At 38.0% G+C, this 24,889-nt stretch overlaps 1 protein-coding gene across 4 annotated transcripts in view; it reads left to right on the top strand.

Moving 5' to 3' along the window:
* Positions 1-24,889, top strand: part of CAMSAP2 (calmodulin regulated spectrin associated protein family member 2) — an 80,109-nt gene that overhangs the window by 46,384 nt on the left and 8,836 nt on the right. For 2 of the 4 annotated variants that reach the window (XM_063407667.1, XM_063407669.1), the window contains exons 5-12: positions 1,073-1,105; positions 5,126-5,267; positions 8,362-8,501; positions 16,244-16,337; positions 17,414-17,507; positions 21,070-21,140; positions 21,643-21,712; positions 22,522-24,727. In XM_063407667.1, the coding sequence (XP_063263737.1) occupies positions 1,073-1,105; positions 5,126-5,267; positions 8,362-8,501; positions 16,244-16,337; positions 17,414-17,507; positions 21,070-21,140; positions 21,643-21,712; positions 22,522-24,727 (2,850 nt within the window). The remainder of the gene's footprint in view (positions 1-1,072; positions 1,106-5,125; positions 5,268-8,361; positions 8,502-16,243; positions 16,338-17,413; positions 17,508-21,069; positions 21,141-21,642; positions 21,713-22,521; positions 24,728-24,889) is intronic. The other 2 variants (XM_063407670.1, XM_063407671.1) reach the window with 1 other exon arrangement.

Raw genomic sequence — 24,889 nt, 5'->3', positions numbered from 1 at the left:
TGTGTCATTACTACAGTTGTTTTCAAGGTTTTATAGCAGCACAATATTTTAACAACGACATAAAATAATAAGGTTCCATAGCAGTTTATTCCATGGCAGATTTCAACTACATTTATTTACCATTTCCAGAAAATATTTATCTTCATTAAAAACAAAATAAATTCTTTCCTGCTCTTTGGTAATGGCCTTGATTTTTTATTCTTCTACAATGAAATCAATAGAGTGATGACATTTTATGTGTGTATTTATAGTACTGGTACATAATATTTTTATTCTTAATACTAGAAGTATTATGCCAAACTAGTGCACTGAGTTGCAGAATAAAATCAGTGTGCTTCAGATTAGGGTTTTTTTTTTTTTGGATTGTGTATGAGTTTAGAGTTTTATGTATTAGTTCTGATAATTCCTCTGCCAGTAGTCAAAACTCCATCTACATTTCAGGTCATTGCACATCATGCAGCTGATGCTAATGTGATTTGTCATTGTAAAAATATAACTGCCTGTACCTCTTGTTGTCCTGAGAACTGTCATATGATTGTTTAAAAATCTTGTTGAATGTTACTGTTTGGCTTGAAGTAACTAACACAAGCTTCACTGCAGTTGGGTGTACTGTACTACAGTGTGTTTATCCCTTTTTTCATTGCTTTAGCTTCCCTGCTTCCCCATGTGTGCTGCTGGAGTTCATTTTGATACTTGTGATATCATGACTTCAAGTCTCAAATGAATTCTTCAGTCGGATTGCATATGTAGAGTACAATTAGATGTGTGAAAGCATTTCATAAAACTGCATTGATCTGCCAATCTTAGCTGTTCATGTGGGAAAATTATAATGTTGATCTACAAAGAGTGCAGACATATTTCTCCAGTGTTATTGCTGCTAATTAGCTCAATGTGCAGAGGTTACAGTGCACTTATGCTTGCCATTAAATTACAACTCACTGTTATACAAAACTGAGAATGTTAAAGAAAATTGCTTTATAAAAGTAATTTATGAAATCTGATAAAATGTTCCTTTTTTTTTTTTTCCTTTGCTTTTTGCTTTTATCCTTTTTTCCTACTGCTTCCTCTGAAGTCTCCTACCAAATGGTTTTGGAAACTGGTTCCTGTAAGTTTGCCCAACTGCTTCACTTTGATCAAATTGCTTATTTTGGGAATGGCTTTGTCCATGTCATGCTGGTCTAATCATTCATTTCATTTATCTGTATGAGATAGTTTTATAAGAGATTGCCTTGCAAAGGAGTGCATACTTGCAGAAGCCTGTTTTGCAAGGTAATCTGTGCAAAAGAAATGTGAAATACGATGCTGGATGAGGAATTACTTTTCAGGCAGTCAGTGGGTTTGTAAAAGGCAGTACTACCTGTTACTAACTCATGTCAAATGAACATTTATAAACTACTTTTTCATAAACTTTCAAAACACATGTTTTCATAAACACATGCTATTTGATACCAGTTCTCTTTTAAAAAGTAGTTTTTGATTGTTGATGCTACACGCAATCTGAAATCTTATTTATTCTAAGCATATGCAATCATTACACTATTCATCTAGAATTCCCCGTTTTTTCAGCTGATTTAAGACTGCTGTTAATCTCTCCCCACACAAAATTACCCAAAGCAGCCTACTTTTAGCAAGACTATAATTTGACTAAAAGTAATTTAAAAATAGCTTTTCATGTCTGCAATAATACAAAGATTGTTTTCTCTGTGCTGTGTCACCTTGGAGTTGACATTACTTTCCTCTGTCATGTGGGAATTCACACTTGATGTGCATTCAGGTTGTTTATTCAGCAAGGTTTGGCTGGGAGCAGCTGTTCAGGTATATGCAATATTACATACTTCTTATCTGAATTCCTAAGAACTAATTCCCATCTATCACTGCTTTAGAGATTACCAAATAATTGATCTAGCAGTCCCTCAGATACTTGTTGCCATAAGTCAGGAATCACTGTTCTTACATTGCAAAGGAAATTGAAAATAACAAGGCATGTAGGTAACAATAAAAATTACTCTGTCTGGAAAGCAGTTGAAAAGTGAGCAGTGTTCAGACTCCTGGCGGTCTCTGTGGGCAATTGCCCTCTAAAGGTACCTATTACAGTTGTGACACACACTATCTGTAGTGTACATAATACAGCCCTTTAATTTTGTTTTGGAATTAAGGTAGGGAGGGAACAATGCAGAAAAAAATATAAGCTGGACCATTATATCACAAAAATTTTTGTCTTATTTTGTCAGAGTAGGGCTACTTGGAAACAGTTTTACAATGTCTGTGTTCTGTTTTTGTCTAGGGTGTTGGTTTACTAGTGAGTCTCTTCCTTTGCATAAAAATGATATTCAACTCTAAAATACTCCATCTGTTGAGGAGCTAACCCAATTTGCTTGGCAGTTATCTGTAAACAACTTGAATCAGTGGTGGTATTTATGTTATTTGGTGTTGATAGTTCAGTGGAGATGCAGTTAACTCTGAGTGCTGCTGATAATACTCAGGCTGCTCTAACACTTCAGCCGGTCTTCTGTCTCTTCCCTTTAGCATAGAGCACATTTCATAGTGATAGGTATTCCTGAGCATAGAGGATGATAAAATCTCTGATAAGCACATTTATACATGTTATCTACTGTATGTAAATGTGTGAAAGCATTCATTGTTAGTGAATAACTCTGAATGCACACAGGCACCTATGGCAGAGTAGCTGGCACTGTTGGTTCATCTTTAGCTGACTTTGTTTCTAGGCAAGTGTCCCGACTATACCTAGACTAGGTTAAGTGGAATAAGCTCAAAGATACTAAATCAGGATGGTTTAGGGTCTCAGAAACAAGATGCCTGTATTAGCATTTATGTTTCAATTAGCCCTAGAGCTTTACAATGTAGAAGTTCATCTTTTGCATTATTGAATATGCATTTAGTAGCAAACACTGCAGCTGATGAGAAGAGTTTCTTCAAATGGGAGTTTCTTTAAAATGCAATGCAATTACCAGTGTCTTTCATTTTTTCAGTATAATTTCTTTTATCTTTTCAACCAAATTGAAACATGATGCCTGCTATACACTAATGAACCTAGCAGATCAGGTTATATGAGTTTATCTTTCCTGAGGTAATGTTCCTGGCATTCTCTACAATGAATTAAATCCTCTATGTCCTCTTCAAAAATGTGACACAGTTTCTAGCATGGGTGGGCACTGTTCATTAGGCCAGTGAAGGCACCATCAAAGTGAATTGTACTTTCTCACAGGATTTACTGTGCAGCACCACTGTATTGTCAATTTCAAATATTTTTGAATACTCCATTAAAAGATATTATTCAAAAGAATAAATGCATAAATTAAACAGATCTTGTTGGATCATGATGTTCAGTCCATCTGTATCCTGTATCTGTTACCATTATTGAAGCTTAGTTAAAATTAAATTGTGGCATTTCATAGACGTAATTTCAGTCATGTTGAAGAGGATATACATGGAATTTAAAACTTAGAGTATTTTCATCATAGTGGGTCACTGGATTGCCATAGAATGAAAAAGAATAAACTTTCACTGCAATTATAATTGGCCTATTTCATTAGAGATACTAGGGAGATTTAAAAACATGGAGAAAATAATATTAATAATGCATAACAGGAGCATGATTTTTGTTTGGTGTTAATGTTTCCTCTAGCACATAAAAATGAGATTTTCATTTTTATAAAGCATATTTGACACACAAATGACTACACTAAAAGCATGAAGTAACAACTAAGTCTCAGGGGGTTTTTAAATTATTAATTGGTTAAGTTATAAGTTCTCTGGGCCAAGCACAAGCCTATTTTTCTAGAATGGATGTGGCTGCTGTTACCAGATGAGGCTTTTACATCTTAGGCCAGTCAGGGGACAGTGGCATTCACTAAAATAATCCCACGTGACCCTTGACAGAAATCCAGTGACAGTAAGTACAGCCCTCGGGGTTAGTCTGTGCTTCCACAGACCTTTTTATGTGCACAGATGGCTTAAACAATTCCTACCCCACCCATAAATCCTCCATCCCTGCCCACGCACTCATTCACTGCAGAAACAAAGGTACGATGGTTTTGGTCCAGTCCCATCAGCAATTGCTCCAGCACAGCCAAAAGGTGCAGAGTAGGAGGTAGAACAGTCAGATTTAGCCTTGCTGGGAAGAGTGACTTCCACAGAGACTTCTGACCCCTACAGGGAGACTTGCACTTCAGTGTGTACAGATGCATTCAAATAGCATAAGATAAACTCAGAAACACTCTGCTACTCCTAAGTAGTTCAGTGGTTTAAATACAGCAATAACCCTTCACTACTGGTTTTAAAATGTCTTAGTAAATAATACAAACAAATTAAAATTTATAACACTTTCTTCCACCTCCGTTTCTTTTCCCAGGAAGAAGTGGAAAAAAATAGAAATGATGTTAAGTCCATTTTTTCAGTAAACCCTCCTCTCCTATCACAAAAAAAGAAGAAACCCATTGATAATATTTTCACTGCAGATAAATGCTATATCAGTGTTCTAACCTAATGGTCTCTTTATATGCTGACTTGATTTTTGAAATATTTCCATTTATTACTGGGTCACTGCATGGTCATAACAGTTGACCATTAATACTTCTCTATGTTTATGACTACTTATAGTGACACTTGCTAGTAATAAAAATGGAGTTGATCAAATGCAGATTTCCTTGTTTCTGTATTTGTCATTAAGTCAGTTATATGAATGAGATTTTGGGCAAGATGCTTAGGAGTGTTAACTTCAGAGTGATTTGCCAGTAAACTGAAGTTGCACTAGCTAGGGTCTTGTCTCACCGTGGTTGCACACAGGTAATTTTTGATTGTATAATAATGACTGCTAAATTTTAATTGGGGCATAGAATGTTATTTAGTTTAGTGTGCTATAGAGAGATCATCAAAACTGGGTAATTTTGAAGGCTAAGCTCAGTATTAGCATTGTTCCTTTCCTCTTATATTATTTATCCTGTTCAAAATGTAGCATAACATGAATAGTTTTAGGAAATAGAGAATATTCAGCTATTTCTGGAATACTGCATTTTACTAACAGTGTAAACCCCATAGTATGAATAAGTTTCCTCATATGTTTCAAAGCCTTTGTTTCTCTAAATTTCCCCATTTCCAATCGCAGGCTCGTTACCGGAAGGAGCAAACGTTGCTTAAGCAGCTGCCCTGCATCCCACTGGTGGAGAATCTGCTGAAGGATGGCACAGACGGGTGTGCTCTGGCAGCCCTGATCCACTTCTACTGTCCAGACATCATTAAACTGGAGGGTATGTCTGGCATGTCTCTCAGCTTGTGTACATGGCTGTAAAAGCTGAAATGTCTGTGTTTGAGAACTGTGTGAAGGAAGGTGCTTAAATGCAGTATACAGCAGGCATAAGGGGAATGTGGTGGGTTTAATATAAACTTTGTGCCTATTTATTTTACATTTAAGTAAAAGGAGCCTAGATGTCCTTCCCTAGTGTGCTTGCTTTTACGTTGACACATTAAAATAAGCATACTTGAAACTACCTGCAAAACTCTTATTCTTGAAGCTGCCTAAGTGCTTTTTGTGAATCTGAGCAGTTACAGATAGAAAACTCAGAAGAGTTTAGAGTTAGGCTCTGCATAGCTGCACTGCATGGCAAATAGTTGCTCTGTATTCTGGGCTTTTAGTTCACCTGAGACCTACCTGGAGCATTTCTGGAGTAACCAAAAAGGTATAGTGTAGAATGTATTGGTGTCATGCTGTTCTGTAATAGCAATTGTCTGTGAGGATGAGCAGCTTCATCTCATGCTTTTGCTCAGCAGCCTGGTATAGTTATTCCTTCCTCTTGGCAACTAAGAGCTGTAAAATGTCTTGGCAGCTAACACCCATCATTTTCTGCCTGTGTTCTTTCTATGATACCTTTGATGTCGTGGGAACACTTATACAGAAACATCCTGAGAAATCCAGGAATATGAGGAAGGGTTTAGAGCTTGCTAAGGACTGAAATCTGGAATTCATACACACAACCACTTTATAAGGTGCTTCCAGCACAGTAGGCATTGAAGATGAAAGGCACAGAGATGCATTCATTCACCTTTCTTCTGCAGCTTGAGAATTTTGATAAACAGAACTTCCAATTTACATAAACATTGCAGCCAAATGCATCCTATTCTATGTGATTAGGGAAGAGTTAAAACTTGGGTGGTGTTGACTGGGGTAACACTGGTCCCTGTGTCCTGTTCCAGCATGATGAGAGCACAGACAGGCTGAAAGGTCTGGTGTGACCAGCACCTTCCTCCAGCATCTGCCTTTAAACAGGGCAAGGCACATGTCATCCTTGGAACTTCAGTTTTAATTTTCTTGTTAGGTGTCCTGACATCATCTTCCCCAAAGATACAAATGTGCATGTCATTGTCTCAGAAGTAAATTCAAAGGCACTCCAAAGAAACTGGAAACACTTTAATAAGATTTTGCTCACCTTCCCTGTACTTAGGTAATATAATTTTTGATGCATGTTGAATTTTACTGAGTTGAAACTGAAGGAGGCAGGTAATAAAAATGCATATGCAAAAATGCTAAAAAAAATGCATTAACAAAAAAGAAAAAAGTATTCTAGGGTTCTCTGTAGTCTGAAATAGATCAATTCTTCTCATTACATCTTCATTTCACTTTCAAATCTAGGTTTCCTTGAAGGAATACAGAACTAGAAAGGACTCCTGTTGAGTCAAGAAGTTAACTATTATGTACTCTCTTTCATGAATTTATCTTGTTCTATCTTAAAACTGTCAAACTCTTGAAAATCTGCACTCTTCTTACCACTGTTGTATAGTTCCATTCTTTTACATGATTTTAAATTTTGTTCTGGGTTTTTACCTAAGAGTGCCTGTAGCCTGTCTTATGTGCTTTTGTTGTTCTTTCAGCACTGTCCTTTGGCTTGAATAGCTTCTAATTTGATGTTCACATTTTTATCTATTTTCTTGCTCTTGTTTTAGCCCAGGCTACTGAACCAAGCCTTTTCAGTCTCCCTTGCTGAGGTGGATTTCCATTCTCATTATTATCCTCAATAGTCTCCCTCTGCTACTTGTCCAGTTTGGGTTTATCATTCTTGACCACGGATGGTTGTAATTGTACAGAGAAATCCAGACTGACATCCCATTCCTGCCTTGTGCAGTGCTCCTCTGTTGCTGCTGGAAATAAATTTTCCGATGTGTTTTAGCATCATGTTGGTTTTTTCCGTAGCTGCATGATGCCAAAGGCACATGTGTTTGCACTGGCTAATACATGATAACTCTCTGCTCCATATCACCTTCAGTCAGTGAATCACATTAGAATTTTGTTAGACTCAAATGTATGATTTCACATTTTGCACATTTAAATTTAATCACATTTTAGTCTGTTTAGTCAAACACTTTTTCCTATTGATCATCATCTGTGGGGTTGGAATTATGGACTATGTCTGATTTTCTTTAGTATGGGAATCCTTATCCTGCTGGCATCAAAGCAGTTTCCTTTTATGAGGAAACCTTTTCTCCTTAACAATTCAAAACTTATATGGAGTTCTGTCATACATTGTTGCTTTAGGAATAAAATCTGATGCATGCTCTGGAAGTATATCTAATTCTTTTCTTCAGTCCTTTTTTTTAAGACTGTCCTTTTCATGGGACTTATTATTGCTACTTAACTTTCCAAGAAGCAGTCATAAAACGACAACAGAGGCTTAAATAGTAGTCAGAGAATACTGTATAACTACACAAGTCTGTTCACAGCACCACTTCTTTGTCTTTAAATGGCAGTTTCAAACAGAGAGTGATAATTCATATAACAGCCTTCAGCTCCTTGCAAAATCTCATCTCAAACATCTCAGCCCACAAACACGAATACCTAAGACCAGGCTGGTTTTTTGTGGAGGTTCAGGATGGTTGATGCTAAAATGTGCTCCTAGGTCCTTGTTTAAAGACAAAGAACTAATATGTGCAGAGCAATGTATGCAAAAACGTGTATATTTCTTACTGCCATTGCTCTATAGAGAATCTAGTTATATTTAAAAATTATATTAGTGATTAAATGTATTTTTTCATTACATGGAAATAGGTGGGGTGAGAGAATAACATATTTTCACAAAAGACAAAACAGAAACAAATGAATTTGTCAACAGTGAAAAACAAAATTAATTTTTTAAAAATTATCTAAATATTTAGAAATGCAAAGATAAAATGTAGATTAATAATTGCTTTTGTTTCTGAGTTAGAAAAATAAAAGTCTCTGGTGGGGAGGGGTGGTGCAGAAATTAAGTCTGAAATTATCCAGTAAATGCTCCTGAATCTGTAAAAGCCAAAACCCACTTTTTTGCAAATCTGTAGTTGTATCTGATCTTTACTACTTTTCTTCCTTTTTAGATATTTGTTTGAAAGATACAATGTCTTTGGCTGACAGCCTGTATAATCTGCAGTTGATTCAAGAATTTTGTCAGGAATACCTCAACCAGTGTTGCCATTTCAGTCTTGAGGATATGCTCTATGCAGCTTCTTCAATAAAGGTAAAAATACACTAATTAAATAAAAATGCAAGCAAAATCCACAGAACTGTTTTGCTAATGATGTGTTTAGTCTTTTTTTGGTCTGCTGCTGTATGGCTTCTCTTGTGACATGGCATGCAAGACACAAATTTCAGCAGAATGAAAAACTTCTTTTAGCCATCGTGTTTTCTTAGTAATTTCAAAGTATTTTTTAAAAATCACTTGTAAAAGGATTTGTAAAAACTTTGATTTTGTGCAAAACATTTCCCACTTTATCTTCTTTCTTACTAATTAATTGTTAAAGTCTGTAATCTGCAATATTTTCTGTTGAAATTGAATAGTGATCAGTGTTAATTTAAATGTATCAAGCCCTTAACAAAGGGATGAAATATTGAGGACTTGTTCGTGGAATTATTACTCACTGTTCTTACTCATTTGTATATACACAATAATTTCATGGGTTTTAATCCTAAAGCTCTTTCACTTCTGTAAAAGTGTAAATTTCTGAGTTAATTTCATTGGAAAATCCAATGGCTTGATGCCGCAAATACAAGCAGTAACACACTTCCAACAAATACAGTTGTTTGAATAAGCAATTAAGTGTTTTCAGTCAAAGATTTTGCTTTTTTAGAAAGAGGAAAATAAAGCATTATTCTGTAATCCTTTAGGCCTGTGCAGAAGGAAAAGGAGCAACCGAATGATTTCTTGCCTAATTTTAATTTTAATTTTTCATTATGTTTCGCCAAGACTTTCTTCTATATAAAACACCCTTCATTTGCTTAAGATTCTTGTTGGCTTGCCTTTGGGGAATGAAATATTATTATTTCTGAAGTCAGCATATCCATTGCAGATGGGATGTAATTGGTTTCTAAATATCTGGGTCATTTCACTGCTTTTATGATGTTCTAGCAATCTCACAAGCAGAGTCACAGAGGCCAGAGCTTGAATACAGGTTTGTTGTCTCCTGGAGGGTTGAACCCAATCCTTTTCACATAAGTAATGAGCTGCCAGGGTGAGTAAGGGCAGTAGGACCAAAGGCTAGACTCCCTAGCTGTTGCAGGTTTATTTTGTGCATGCAGAGTTGCATTGTGACTGCATTCATGCAGCTCTTGGTGGTGTTCAGTTCCCATGCAGGGATGCACCTCCGTGCTGGTGAGGTCTGCTGCATTGCAGTGTGCCCTGGCTGCACCTCCCAGCCCCACAGCCACACTCAGTGCATTTGTCCCTGCTCACAGACACACGGGAGAAACACAATTGGTTATTCTTGCTTTGATTCATCACAATTAGTCATACCAGTTTTATAGTAATGGCTGCAATTATTTCTCAAGCCGGTATGCACTAGGAAGCTTCAATCTAAAAAAAAACCAAAAAAACTACAGTAAATATTTTGTCAATATCCCAATGCATCAGACTTTACACTTTTAAAGTGCTGCAGACTCAGTGATTTTGCTGTTTCTGAACACTGTTTTTAGCTAGGATTTAGAGTTCTTTCAAAGAGTTAGAGTATTTCTAAATCTGAGAACATCCTTTTGTGATCATGTTTTTACGAGTTGCTGTGGCATGCAAGCTTATTTAGATGTAAATGCTACAAAGCAAGGCTGCCAAGGTTTTTCTTCTAAAACTTGGCATGGAAACTTCACCTAGTGTAGTAAACTCTGTTTTTCCTGTGTTAAGAATTAATTTGCTTTAAAAATAAATTGATTGTTAAAGGAGCTCCTCCTTAGTTTTCCAGTGCATCTGATTAGAATAAGTTTTAATAAATGTGTTTATTGTCCAAAGAATTTTATTGTCACTTTAAAAAAACTTGTAAATGGATGTTTTAATTTTGCACACTGAATTACACTGGTTTGTGGAAGCTACTCTTATCTCAGCCTACAAAATGTATATTGTAATCTTAGGATTTATAGAGATGTGTCTTTGTTAATCAGCAGAGATTCCTGTCTGTTTTCAGAGTGGCTCATACTGCACAGTAGGTGCCACTGTGCTTTTGGCTTAAAAATCTCTTACATTCATAGTGGTGACAGAAAAAGTAAAAAATACCAACTGCTGATATCTTACTAGAAAAAGCCCCAAGAAAAAAATCACAGCAGGGTTTTTGGAATTACAATGCTGTGCGTTGCATGGTCCTGGAAATTCCAGTAGGTATCTTGACTTGGTGCTAGTTCTTGAGAAGGAAGAGAGCAGAACCTCTTCCTAAGGGATCCAGCACAAAGTACATACCTTACATTCTTCCCAGAGCACCCTGCACTGTCCTGGCACATTCAGTCAAGGCAGGTTGGAGTCAGGATATGATGCAGAAATTTAGTGCAGCACTTGACCAAGATGACACTGCCTGCCTTCGGTTTTCCATCACAACGCACAGAAACAGTGGCTTCAGCTGAGCATCCTAAGTCTTTGAGAGAGGCTCTCAGATTTCACAGCAGATGAAACTGTTGGCTTAGTTCTGGTTTAGCACAGAGGAGAAATAAGCTTTGTCTGGGTTTCTAGACAGCTTTAATGTGTCATAATCAAAGGAAGCAGAAAGTTTTGTTGCTCTTTATTGCCTATTTCTGCTCCTCTAAGAAAAATACATTTGTAAAGTTCTTCATAAGATGTTTACTAAGACACGGGTACTGATATTAAAGAAAAAAATATTTCAATGCATTCCATGGATGCTTGAGGCACCAACAAGGGACCGTACTGGTTCCTGGTTGTTTTCCTTTGAGACAGACAAACACAAGTAAAGAGTGATTACATAAATATAATCACAATGTTTTCTGAATCCTCCCAGCATATTTAACAAGAGGAAATAAGAGAAATCTTGGATCTGTCTTCAGTTGTGCAGATTGCTTTTTGCTCTTCTCCTGTAAGCAGTTTTATCTTCAGACAGGATTTATTTTCTAAGTCTCTTGTTCTTCACCTGTATCTGGGAAAGTACACAGAGCTGAAGGAACTGTGTTATTGCGACTTGATATGCACTTGTTTTGCCTTTTCAACAAACAAGTTTGTAGAAATAGAAAGCCTTGCATAAAGTGCCATCACAAGAAGTATGAACCACCCTGCAGGACCCTAAATATTTATTGCTTTGTCCCAGCAGTTGATTAGCACTGTGATAGAATAGGAGGTATGTAGCATTTGTGCTTTGGTTGTCCAATGGAATTTATAATTACTGCAAGGATACTGTATGGTCCCTGAAGAGAAAGAATTAAAATAAACATCTTGCATGTTCCATTTGTCACATGAGATACACAGAAATTATTTCTAAAGAGTTAAAGAACATGTCTTTGGTTGTAATTGGGTATATTCTTGATAATTTTTGATCGTTCTCTGCCACTTCATTCTCGTAGGGCCATAGACTTCAAATCTAAGAACAAGTAATTTAGGAGGTGACCTGTCTAAGAGGGAACTGACAGCCTGAATCATTTGGTGTTAGACATGGTTTGAGAGCTTACACGAGAACTTGGCATCACATCAATTGATAGGCATTTAATTGTTGTCTTTTGTAAGTGTTCCTTTACCTGAGCCTTTACAAATGTATGGGTTTGTTTTGTTTTCTTAAATAGTGATCCTAAATTGGTGCTATTCATTTAATGTACACGTGTTGTATATTCCCTCTTCACTGATAGAGGATTGACGGTGAGGCTCAGATCACAATATTAGAACACTTTATTAATTCAGCTGCCATTATCAGTAGCATGACTCACTTATGACTAAGAGATAACCTCACACACAGCACTCATTTGCTCACAGAGTTCATGCACATGCACTCAGAGTCATTTTTACTGGGTTGGAGCCCAGCCCCGTGGTCTCCCAGAGGCAGGGGCTCCTGGTGGCCCACCAGTGCCTTTGGGGGACATGTGCAGAAAGTTTCTCAAGGGGTTCGTGTGTCCCTCGGGGTGTGTACATACATATAATCTTTGTCTGCATGTAGTGACTGCTGCCCCTGTGGGACAGGCAGGGTTGTGCAGGCTGCTGTTGACACAGGCGTGTGTCCTGTAAGGGCCTGGTGCAGTCCTGCTGCTCTGGGTTCATGGGCATCCAGCAGGGCTGCGGGGCTCTGCAGCTCTCGGCTCTCGCAGGTCCTTCAGCACAGATGCTGCTTCTCTGCCTGCTCTGTGCTGAGAGCCGTAGAGTCTGCTCACCCAAGCTGATGCAGAATTTATTTATTTATTACAGAATGAAAGCTTTCAGAATGTGAAATGACGCAAATCTGAGAGATGGTTGCTGTGTCTTCACTGAAAGGGCGTTCCTCTGACCTAGATGTGGGCCAGACTCCAAACTGTGCAGAATCACAACTAAGTACATGGAATAGTGCTTATAATACCTTATTTTTGCACCTGATTACTAACCAGAGTGGCAGAAAAAAACATTTGCACTGTCAAATCTTTTTTGATTCAGATCCAGAACTTCTTTTTTTTTCCACTGCTGAATTGAACAGGAACAGTAGTATATGATATCTGAAGGATTGATTTATATTAAAAAATATTTATTGCACTTGAGCAGTTTGGAATACTTGTACTTTCTGATGTAATATTGATGGGTTTTACTTGTAAACAACATAAGCAGAGGCTGTAATCAGCACCAGAGACATGGAAAATAGTGTTCAAATACATTGCATAGATAAATCCTAGAAATTGAGGGCTGCACAATGTCCACACGTGTTGCACAGCTGTCCCTGCCACTGCCAGCCAGGCTGCTCACCAAGTGCTCACTGCACTGGCAGTGGAGCCCCTTAAGGACCTGGGAGAGCAGCTGGCTGTGCGTGGTGAGGCTCTTATTATGCATGGTGGGAGTCAGTTCAGCCATTTCATTCCCATCTGGCTGGGCTAAAAGGATTCGGGATCAGGAATTAAAAGTAAGATTCAACCAGGGAACAGTTTTTTGAGACAGTTTCTCCCTGAGAGGGACCAAATGTTCCCGACTCATTATTTAAAGGGAAGCAGTGTGCTTTCACTATTGTTAATCAGCCTCTCTTCCCTCTGAGTTCTGGTCTGAAATAAGGCATAGTGGATTTTAAAACTGAGTTGTTGTGGCATTTAGTAGCCTGTGGCAGGACAGAGGACAAAGTGCTGGTGCTTGGATCATACACAGCTGGAGTCTGGCCCTTCTCAAGACACTTTGTGACACTCCAGGTTCTGCAGTCTTGGAGCAAGTACTGTATTACAAAAAGCTGTGGATTTTCCTGGCCCACTGAACAGAGAATTTAATGTGCATCATGGAAAAAAATTTACAGTGTATTTTATGGTAATTTTGAGAAAAGGTTCTAAAAGCTTCTATGGCTGCTCTCACACCCAATTTTAGTGGATGCAAGCCTGAAAACAAATGATATGTATCATTGTGATATTGTGGTTATGCTATAAATATGCAGATCTAAAACCTATAGGTATTAGAGAGGTATCATTTATTTGAAGTATTTGAAATTAAATGAGATTAAATGAAATTAAATTAAATGAGAATGTTTAGCTAATAGTGATCTCTGAAGCTGCAAGTCTGCCATCTGCTGTTCAGGGGGCTTAAGCCAGCCTGGACTGCTCAGAGCTTCCTTAGTTTTTATTACTGTATGCGTCTGAATATTGTTGTGTGTGAGTGCATGTGATAATCATATGGCAAGCTATTAGAATTTCTGTCACCATAATCAAGGCAAAAATCTATGGAAATCATATCTACATTCTTTTGAGCCCTGGATAGCAACATTAGTACAGACCCACTGCTAGTTTTTCCAAAAAAAATTTGTTACTGATCATCAGTCTTTCCCTTCGATTGTTCTTAATGTCCCTTTCTGACTAAAAATAACTGTGAGAAAACATGATTTCCATTGTGGCTCACCATCAGACATCTAAAGTAGCCTCTGTTCTCCATGGGCTCTACAGCATTTTCATTTTTAGTTCAGTAAATACTGCTTTGATGACTTTAGAAAACCAAACTGTCTTGCAGCAGCTCAGGACTGCGTAGAAGTAGACTCTCGGAAGCAGAGTCTGTCCTTCATGAAATAGTCACACTCTTGTGTGTCTATTTTTTGTTGAAATGAAGCATTTCAACATAAACATGAGAAATTGGGGTATCTAAATGCAATATTATTTTGGATGGGGACAAAGCTATGATTAGCACATATTATGATTTAATTTTTTACTAAAAATTGAGTTAAAAATATAAAAGTTTAAGGAGAAGGAAGGGTAAGGGGAAAATGTTCAGAGAGAATTTAAAATATTTTTGAAATTGTGGTATTAAAAGTCATATTTTGTCTGAGAAATACAACTGACTTTTTCTTGGTCTAGGCTTCCTAATGAAATCAGTGTGTGATACTGAAATGCTGTGCTTGACATTTACTTGAATGGAAAGGATTCTGCTGTGCACTTTTCCTCATTCAGTTCTGCCAAGCTGAATAAGCAGCGATGGGGTTTTTCCTATTCTATTTATAACTTCTGTGTAATAACTATGAAACATCTGCCTGATCCCTTCACCATATAGTACAGTGTAGCAGCAGGTTTTGGTCTGAGTATCCCTTTACTGAAGTGGAGGCTTATCTGTATTAGAAATCTTCAGGAAAAATAAATCTGAAGCAAAAGTGTCAAACAGATACTCAAAAATATATTTTCAAATATACTGATGCAAAATTGAGATTATCTCATTTATTATCAAGGTTTTTTTAGTAAATATGTTGTTTATTTTAGAATTACGTTCTTATCCTTAATGCCTGTGGTTTGTTTTGGAATTAGAATGACGTTTTTGTTTTGAACTTTTGAAAGAAACTCTTTGAAAAAGTTGTTTAATTATGGTTTCCCAGTTTAATGTATAAGCATTGTTTACATCTTCAGACTTTGTGAGACTGGCGTCACAGGTCTGTGCATCTGCTTGAGCCAGCTCAGGCCTGGATGTTTGCTGGTCTGGTTGAGTTGATATTTCCAGATATGAGGTGGCACTGGACATGCAGAACCTTTGGCCTCTGAACTCTTCAGTCCCACAGTCAACAACCTCCTGGGTTTGTGCACTACTCATAGGCTCTTAGAGCACAAATAACTGCTCCTGCCTGGCTTTCCTCTATTGATTTTGTTGTTGTTGTTGATGCAGTTTGTCACCAGTTGTTTTTTCCTTTTCAGCTGTTTTCCCCTAGTGTTTAATCTAGTGGCTCCCACACAGTCTTTCATGGCTGTGTAATGGCTGTGTAACATACAGTAGGACATATATATCAGCAGTGCATAAACCTTTGGAGCCAAAACCTTGTTCTGACCTGCAGTCAAGAAACTCTGCTGCTGTTTTTTGTTTTGTATTAAAGGCTTGTCAATTTGGGTAGAGCTTCACAAGTTTGACAAAGGCACATGCTTAACACAAAAGCCAAAATCAGATTCCAGTTTCCTGTACTACAACAAAGGGCTACCATAATTTTTCATGTTAAAAATTTCTGAAAAAAGCATTGCCTAGCCTTGCAATGGGTTTTTCACTGCTGTTTTTTAATGGAAATGGCTGATCTTTGGCAGGCATTTTTTTCCACCCTTCCTGCTCCTCTCTGCCCTCCCTGCAAGACATCAGGCTTGAGCATATGCTTATTACGAAACGTTTCAACCCAATTGGTTGCAATCTGGTCAAGTTATGTATTGGTGCTACAGATCACTTGTACTGGTCCCTATTTCTAAAAAAATAGTGGAGATTGTAAAATAAGTGGAGACTGTAAACTCCTGAAACTGGCTGGAAAACGGAGGCATCTTCCTGATGCTGCTTAATCTGTTTATTTGCAGGCGTGTTTTCTAACATCAGTTTCCCTCCATCTTTTTTTTTTTTTCATGTAGAGCAATTACATGGTGTTCATGGCAGAATTGTTCTGGTGGTTTGAAGTGGTGAAGCCATCATTTGTACAGCCCCGTGTTGTTGTGCACCCCCAAGGTAATTATGTTGTGGATTGGCCTTAATATGCATGTTTTGATATGTATGTGTACAGATTGCCATTGTGTTCACAGTTGCAGTGAATATTTTAGTTAACAGGATTGGCAGTGTACAACCCCCTTAAAGAAGGAGTACTCCTTCTCACTGTAAATCTTCATCCCATCTTATAAATCATAATTAGGTTTTGTTGTCTGTTACCAAAAACTCATTTAAACTGTTGTGGTATAATCACTTGCAAATTTTCCTGACCTAAACAAATATGAATCCATTTATGCCCATGCAAGAATTACAAATGTAATAAGAAACCAAGAACAGAATTTAGCCTGAAGTAGTTGTGTTGCTGAGAAGATACCAAGAGACAGAATCATAAATCTGGGCAAAGTGAATAGAGAGCTAATTGGAAAATTGCATTTTGTACCCGCTGCAAAGGCACCATCTTCCAGCAGCAATTCTCATATTTAAAAATCCACCTCTCAGATAGATCTCGAGATCTGTTAATGACTACTTTCAGGTAACTAATATCCCAGGTAACTGCAATGTTCACACAGCAGTGCTGTGATTGGCTTTCCATGCACTAGGAAGAGATTTTCATTGGGTGGCTCTTACACCTTTTCTTCATTTTTATGCTTTAAAGCACATACAAATCTGATATAAATCTTTAAATAGTGCTAACTGGTTAAGGGTGTGACAAAAATCCTATTTTCTAGTCAGTCTGAGGGTTTGGGGAGAAGAACTTTTATCAGAAACATTTCTTTCAGAAGAACAACTTTTGCTAAAACTGTTCATTTCCTTTTAATTTTGTGGCTCTTTTTTAGTTTATTTTTCTGTATTAGTTCTTCCCTTGCTTTTTCTAGTCTATTTTGTCAGTCTCCATTTCTTTAATTAGGGCCGGTTTAGGAGCTTTGGAGAACATAAAGATGAAAGGAAAGTGAAAGTTTTAATCTAAATAATGGAATCAATGAAAGTTCTTTAAATCTTTGAAAATCATTATTTCAGATTATTTTAGACAGCTTTTCTGCTATGTAATTTCACTGAATACTAAACTATAATAACTTGAACTTTGTTCTTCCTGGCAGCTGAACCTGCAAAAGATGCAGCTTCTGCTCACAGCTTGAATGCTAACAGAAGAAATTATGTGGATGGTCCATCTGGTTCTGACTTTGTAGCCAGGTAATGTCAGAGAATCACTGGTAATGTTTCACCACAATGTCCTCCTTTCTCTTCAGAATCAAACAGATTTTTTGATTTAGGTTTTTTGCCTTTTTGCAAAGCTCAATGATTGAGTTACCAGATACAATCTGTGGAATTTTGTGCAATATCCCCTGGTTCAGCCCTCCATCCCTGCTGCATGGCAGGCTCTTGTTCCTGTCTGTGCACTTGGACAGCGTGCTGTTCTCAGTGTCCAAAACAACCCTCAGCATTCAGCACAGAAGTGTCACACTGCCTTGTCCTCTTCAATTGCAAGTGGAGCTGCTTTTGTGAACAGCAAACTTTCCGAAAGTTATAACAAAAGTAAAATGAGATAACAGCAAGAAATACCCTGAGTGATGGGTTTAGTTTGATTTGGTTATGTTACTATAGTGCCATGAAATTCAAATATGTAAAAAGAAATACTAATGCTGTGATTGATTTCCCCACCCCAACTGCCTTCTGATAGGGGGGAGAATCAGAAAGAAAGTGTAAATCTCGCAAGATAAGAACAGTTGAATAATTTGAAATAAAATATGATGATGATAGTAATAATTGTAATGAAAAGGGGAGAGGAGAACAAGTGTTGCACAGTACAGTTGCTCCCTCCAGCAGCACTCAGCCCCTCCTGTTCACCTCCCCCAGCTGCTGCAGGGCACAGCAGCCGCGGTTTGCAGTGTCCCTGTGGCCAGCTCAGCTCAGCTCTCCTGCCCACACTCCCTGCCAGCTCCTCCTGCACCTCCTCACTGGCACGGGGCACAGAGAGGTCCTTGCCTTGGAGAAAGCAACAGCTCAAACACCAGGGTGCTATCAACAGTGCCCTCACACTGAATCCATAACACGGCACTGCACCAGGAAGAAAATTCACTGTATTCCAGACAACACCAATACAATGTGAAACATTGTTGTTAATATTCCTGGTACAGGTTGGGAAGCAATATAGAAATATTCTCTTTCCCTAATGTTCTGTGGCTGATCATACGCTTGATGAATTTCTCAAGGGAGACCCTAATCACTCTCCACAAGTGCCTGAAAGAAGGCTGTAGGCAGGTGGAGATTGGTCCCCCCTCCCAAGGAAAAAGGGATAGGAGAAGAGGAAACAGCCTCCATTTGCACTAGGAAAGGTTTAGATTGGATATTTTGTCCAATTTATTTGCAAAAATTTTGTCACCAAAAAAGAGTTGTCAAGCATTGGAACAGGCTGCCTGGAGAGTGATGGAGCCCCCATCCCTGGAAGTATTTAAGATGTGTACATGTGGCACTTGCAGACATGGTTTAGTGATGGCCTTGGCAGGGCTAACAGCTGGACTTCATGAAAGGTCTTTTCCAACCTATTCTTCTGTGATAAGGGACATAAACTGTACATTAGGCCTTCTTTTTAATCTTTCTTTTGTCAAGGTAAAGAAAACCTTCCAGTGATCTCATCTGGACCTAGTGAATGAGAGACAGCATTGCAACACATTTATAATTTTGGGGCTTTTATTTTGGTTTATTTAATGTGTCTAAACTGGCACAGAGGAGAAGGATAAAATTAGCATTTTAACTGGATATTTAGAAAATGGTTGATTTCCAGCCCAGATAATCTTGTTTAGCCTTTTCTGTTGTTTTTGGATGGGGTTTTTGGAGAGAGGGGTGACAGTTTGGTTGGGTTTGAGATTTAAGGTTCCTAAGAACCTTTTTAGTGTTTTGGAATCTATGCTGATTTTAATAAGGGAGTAATATTTATTACTACCATTATATGCTGGGATTCCAAATTCTTTCTCTGTATGCATCCAAAGTGTGTTTCTATTGTAGACAATGATTTCATTTTCATATAAACCGAGCATACAAGCCAGGAGAACAAGAACCAGTAGTTTTGAACAAAGCCTTTGAAGCACAGGTTCCCAAGGCCATTTGCTGTATGTCTCCTCATAAAGCAGGGTATTTCATCCAACCTGATGATCACTGCAGGACAAAGAAGGGGCCCTAGAAGTCATTTCAGATTTGGACTCCAGCACACAGGTTGCAGGTTCCCTGGCAGAGCAGACCTGACTGCAGGATGTTGTGGTCCTGCCCTTCCTCCCTGTCCCAACTGTGCATTCCTGCCCCCTTGAGTTTGAGTTGCCATTTCAGCGCACAAAGACAGAAAAAACAAACCCAGTTGGAAAAAGTGAATGTTCTTGTGTTGCCTCAGCTTGTTGAAATGACTCAGAGGATTGGCTGGAGAGCCCAGCGCCAGCACAGAGCAGGGAGTGGGACTGTGGCACTGAGCAGTTACGATGCCTGAGGTTGCCATGGAACCCAGGCTTGGTGCCAGAATCAGTCTTTTCCCCAAGGGGAATTAAGTCTATAGATTCTCTTCATGGTAGCAAATTTTCACAGGCTGCAGGGTTAAATTTGGAAAGTATGCTTTTCTTTTAAGCTAACTTACAGTCGTTAGGATTTTAAAATTTTCACAGAAATCTTGAATGCCATTTAAAACAGCTATGTCACATAGCTAGCATGAAGTGTTATTGACACAAAAAATCAGGAATTTATGGGGACCTGTAATGAATAACTTAATATATAGTTGTGAAAGATGCTTTTGTAGATAGTATTTTTCTTAAATTGATGTGAATATCCTTCTTGCAAATATTATTTAGAGATATTTCTACACTATAGAGTATTTATAATATAATAACACTAAACAAATATTCTGACTGAAAAATGTGAGTTTGGGAGTGTGCTCTTCAGTTCAATGGACAAAATTCAAAACATGAAAGGATTTAATCCAGCCTGTGTTTGAAGTCTGGCTTCTCTAGAAGTGTTTTACTTACAAATCCATGTGTCTTTATGTATGTGTCTTTGTTCTGATCATGAAAAAGCACCTTGATCAAAACATTGAATTATGTTAATCCAATCCTGGATTAACACAGCTACTCAATTACAGACCTTCTCTGTAAACCAAATAAAGTATCTGTGTAAGTAGAAACAGAGGAAATCTCTATAATTACTCCTTCAGTAGTGAATATATTTTTTATTTATAAAATCATGTCTATCACAAAGTCTTCTTTATCCACTTCTAGTGCATGTTGCAGTCCAGACACAAAGCAGAAGTTTCAAACTGAGCAACTGAAAATAGAAATGCATGGAAAGTATGTGATATTGGCTGCAATCACTCAGTTTTGAGGCCAGTAGGAGCTGCCTCATTTTGCTCATGTTTGTTTAGACTTTTTACTGAAATCAAACCTAAAAAATGGAACCTTCTAATAGAGACATTTACATGAAATAAATCAGGAGACAAGTACATTAACAAAACTTGTGCAGCAGCTCTGTAGCTGTTTGTGTATGAAAAATAACTTTTTGACTTTTTGCCCTACCTGCATTAGTTCCAGTCCAAGATTGTTATGGTGTTCTCTTTTTAGTTAATAATTTAATATTTCCAGAAGAGAACTACACCTCACTTTCTTTCCCACCACAAAAAATAAATCTGTTTTTGTCTTGGCCAAGGACAGGGTGACTGGTTGCCCTTTTGTATTGTGGTGTTTGATGTATTAATTCTGAGTTAATGTCTCTTGCTTTATAGATTGGAAAGTCCAGCTTACACACCACCTCACCAACTGCATACACCCCAGCAGCCTTATTCATCTGTTCCAGGTAACAATTCACACAGGGCTGGGAGAGGCAATGAGACAAGGTGTCATCCTCTAAGTAAATTGCTATGCTGCTTGTATTTATTCAAACATCATTTATGCAGAAATAGGGGGAGACCTTTACATGAAAAATTAATTAATTTACATAATTGACTTCTGTAATTTATAAAATGTATAAATGGGAAGTTTGTGTTTGTACCAAATGCATTGTCTGTGCTTTTTTTAATTTGACTTCTGTTTTGGTTATGTGGAAGATGGCTTACAACAAGTATTTTTGGTATATTTTAGTAGGATTTGTAGTAAGTTCTTTGAGGACGAGGGGTAAAATACATATCCAGGATGAAATTGGCTTTGTTGGTCTGGTTGTATTTTCAGTATATAAACACTTTTTTGCCATTGCAGTGTTCTGAGTAGTGAAGCAGATGAATTTGTTAAAGTAACAGAAGGTGATGTTAAAAATCATTTTTCACAGTAGTTACATTGGGTCCTATTTTTGTTTCACTTAGGAGTCATCAGGAGGTCCACATCAATGTCTTATGTAGATGGGCAAGTAGGGACATGGCCCAAAGAAAAAAGGTAAGTAGTCTTACAGGCTGGTTGCAAAATACTGGGGTTTGGTTATGAGTTGTAGCAGGAAATGCTCCACTGCAGTCTGGATTTTCAGAGTCCTGTAATAAGAACTCTTGTAAGCTACTTGGAAAAGCAGAAAAATAAAGATACACCATATCATGGATTAAAAACTGTTTAATAGGAAATAATCTTCAGAAATAAATAGCTTATTCTTTACACTGAAAGAGCTATACTTCAGATATTTGAATTGTTGGTGTTAAATATGTTCATATTTACTCATCACAGTGAACGAAATGTGGTAACAGTAACATGGCTGATGATCTCAGTAGCATTTAAGCTTGTATTATTTTGGGGATGGTAACAACGAGGCTGAATGTTTCAGTTTTTGGTTAGACCCGTCATAAACTCTTAATCTGTAGGATTTAAACCAAAGTTAAAATAGTAAGACTTACAGTGATGTAAACTGTATTTTTTCACATCTTCCTTCTGATCTATGATGGTAATTCTTGTACTTCTAAAATGCCCAGAATTTGTTCCAAAGTAGCAAAAGCATTGGCTGAGTCTGAAGAACATGTTCTATTCTATTGTGCTTTTAAAAAATTTATTATACTTATATCAATTTATCAATTTAAAAATATCTATCTAAAAATATATGCATGTTTATTATATTTGAAGCTAGGTAAAATACAGTACAGCTAACAGTGCCTTTATTACTACCAGCTTAAAATAATTTTAAAACCAAATACAAATATTTCGTTATTTTTATTAGTAACCATGAGTTGCTCAGTTACTTTCTTTATTCTGCTCTCTATTAGGTCATCATTACATGGAGTTTCGTTTGACATTCCTTTTGACAAAGAGAAAAGCATTCCAGTATCTTCTGCCAACAGAGGAATTCCTAGATCTGTGAGCAATGAAGGCCTGTCAGGAAACATCAACCGCATGCCGAGGCACTCTAGGAAAAATCTGTCCTTCAAACCAGTAAATGGAGAAGAGGAGAGTCAAGATATTGAAGAGGAAAAGGACACGACACCTCTTAAAAACACAAAGGTCAATCAGTCCCTTAATGCAAATCAAAGAAATGCCAATGAGAGCAGACACTACAGGTTTCCAAACGGAGCTCTGCAAAACAGGGCAGTTCTGGATGATTTTGGCAATCAGATTGAGACGCCGAGCATTGAAGAGGCTTTGCAGATAATTCATGACACTGAAAAATCTCCCAGACTTCTGCAAACAGACCAAATTACAAATGGGTTCTTTCTTCATAACCGGGAAATGAGCATCTTGAATTCAAACCTTAAACCAAATCAGACTACCCCAGATATAATCACAGACACTAAAGGTGCTCTGAGTCCTGTGACTGACACCACAGAAGTAGATACTGGAATACATGTAGAAGATATCCCAGAGACAATGGATGAGGATTCTTCTTTGAGAGATTATACTGTAAGCATGGACTCTGACATGGAAGAGCCATCCAAATTTCTCCAGGATTATGACATGCGGGCTAGCAATCACAGAGATCAGTTAAGTCCCTGTCCCAGCTCAGTAAGTACTAAATCACAGGCAGGCAGCAGTGCTTCTTCGAGCTCAGGCGTTAAAATGACCAGCTTTGCTGAGCAGAAATTCAGGAAGCTGAATCACACAGATAGCAAAAGCAGTGGAAGCAGTTCTCAGAAAACCACCCCAGAAGGTTCTGAGCTGAACATCCCTCATATGGTTGCTTGGGCCCACATTCCTGAGGAGACATCTGTTCCTCAAGGAAGAGACACTACACAATTACTGGCTTCTGAAATGGTGCAGCTGAGGATGAAGCTAGAGGAGAAGAGGCGAGCCATTGAAGCACAGAAGAAGAAAGTTGAAGCTGCATTCACAAAGCAGCGGCAGAAAATGGGAAGAACAGCATTTCTCAATGTTGTGAAAAAGAAAGGTGATGGGGTATCACCTCTCCGAGAGGAAGCAGCAGGAGCTGAAGATGAGAAGGTATTCACTGACAGCAATCGGTTGAAAGAAAAAGAAACTCCAAAATCAGATGACCAAACCGGTAAGACTCCAGAATTAATAAAAGAAAACCCAGAAAATTCTCATAGCAAATGGTTAAAATCTCCTGCTACTTCTGGGGATGTGGAAAAGCAATGGAATTTAGCAAGCCCCTCAGAAGAAAATCTTAATGATGGAGATCTCTTAGAATATACAAAATCTATTGAAAAACTAAACTCTTCCCTACACTTTCTACAACAAGAAATGCAACGTCTATCCCTTCAGCAGGAGATGCTGATGCAGATGAGAGAGCAACAGGCTTGGGTTATTTCCCCTCCTCAACCTTCTCCTCAGAAGCAGATTCGGGACTTTAAGTCTTCTTCAAGGCAAGGAGGAGCTCCAGCTCCTGTTGCACCTTTCTCACAGGAATCCCCTCGCTCTACACATCAGTCTCCACAATCTTCCAACAAGAAGAATGCCTCCTTTCACATTAAAATGCAAAGGACTCCTAGGCCAAATGAACTGAAAATAACGCCTCTGAACCGTACCTTGACTGCCCCACGCTCTGTGGACAGTCTTCCCCGTTTGAGGAGGTTTTCTCCCAGTCAGGTTCCCATTCAGACCAGATCATTTGTTTGCTTTGGAGATGATGGTGAACACGTAAGCGAACCTCAGTTGAAGGGAAATCTTTTGAAAGAAGTCAAGTCTACAGAAGAAGTAGCAAAAGAGGAAGGACCAAAATTGCCAAAACAGGGTGAGCAGAAGCTGGAGGAAAAGGAGATTAAGCCTATTGAATCTAATGTTTCTGAAGTATTATCTCAGCCTATCACAGAAACCGTCTGCCTCACCCCAAATGAAGATCAGCTAAACCAACCGATTTTACCACCTCCAGCTCCCAAAACAGCTAGCTTAATTGAAGTTTCCTTATCAGATTTGAAGCCACCAGAAAAAAGCGAGGTATCTGTTGAGAAGTATGAAGGTGAGAGTGATAGAGAACAGTTTGAAGATGACCAGAAAGTGTGTTGTGGATTCTTTTTTAAGGTAAGAGAACTAGTGGATGTGTATGTCAGTTGTTGAGCTTTTGAATCTCTAATTGAAACGTGGATGTTGCTGATGACTAAAGTCAAAGCAGATGGTACTACAACTCTAAATGTGCAGGCTTATCCTTTGGACTCGATTAATTTGGCATCATTAGTGAGGTGA

The sequence above is a fragment of the Prinia subflava genome, chromosome 10 (assembly GCF_021018805.1).
Source record: "Prinia subflava isolate CZ2003 ecotype Zambia chromosome 10, Cam_Psub_1.2, whole genome shotgun sequence".
Classification (NCBI taxonomy): domain Eukaryota; kingdom Metazoa; phylum Chordata; class Aves; order Passeriformes; family Cisticolidae; genus Prinia; species Prinia subflava.
The sequence above is the reverse complement of the archived record's forward strand: the minus strand, read 5'-3'. Positions and strand labels throughout refer to the sequence as shown.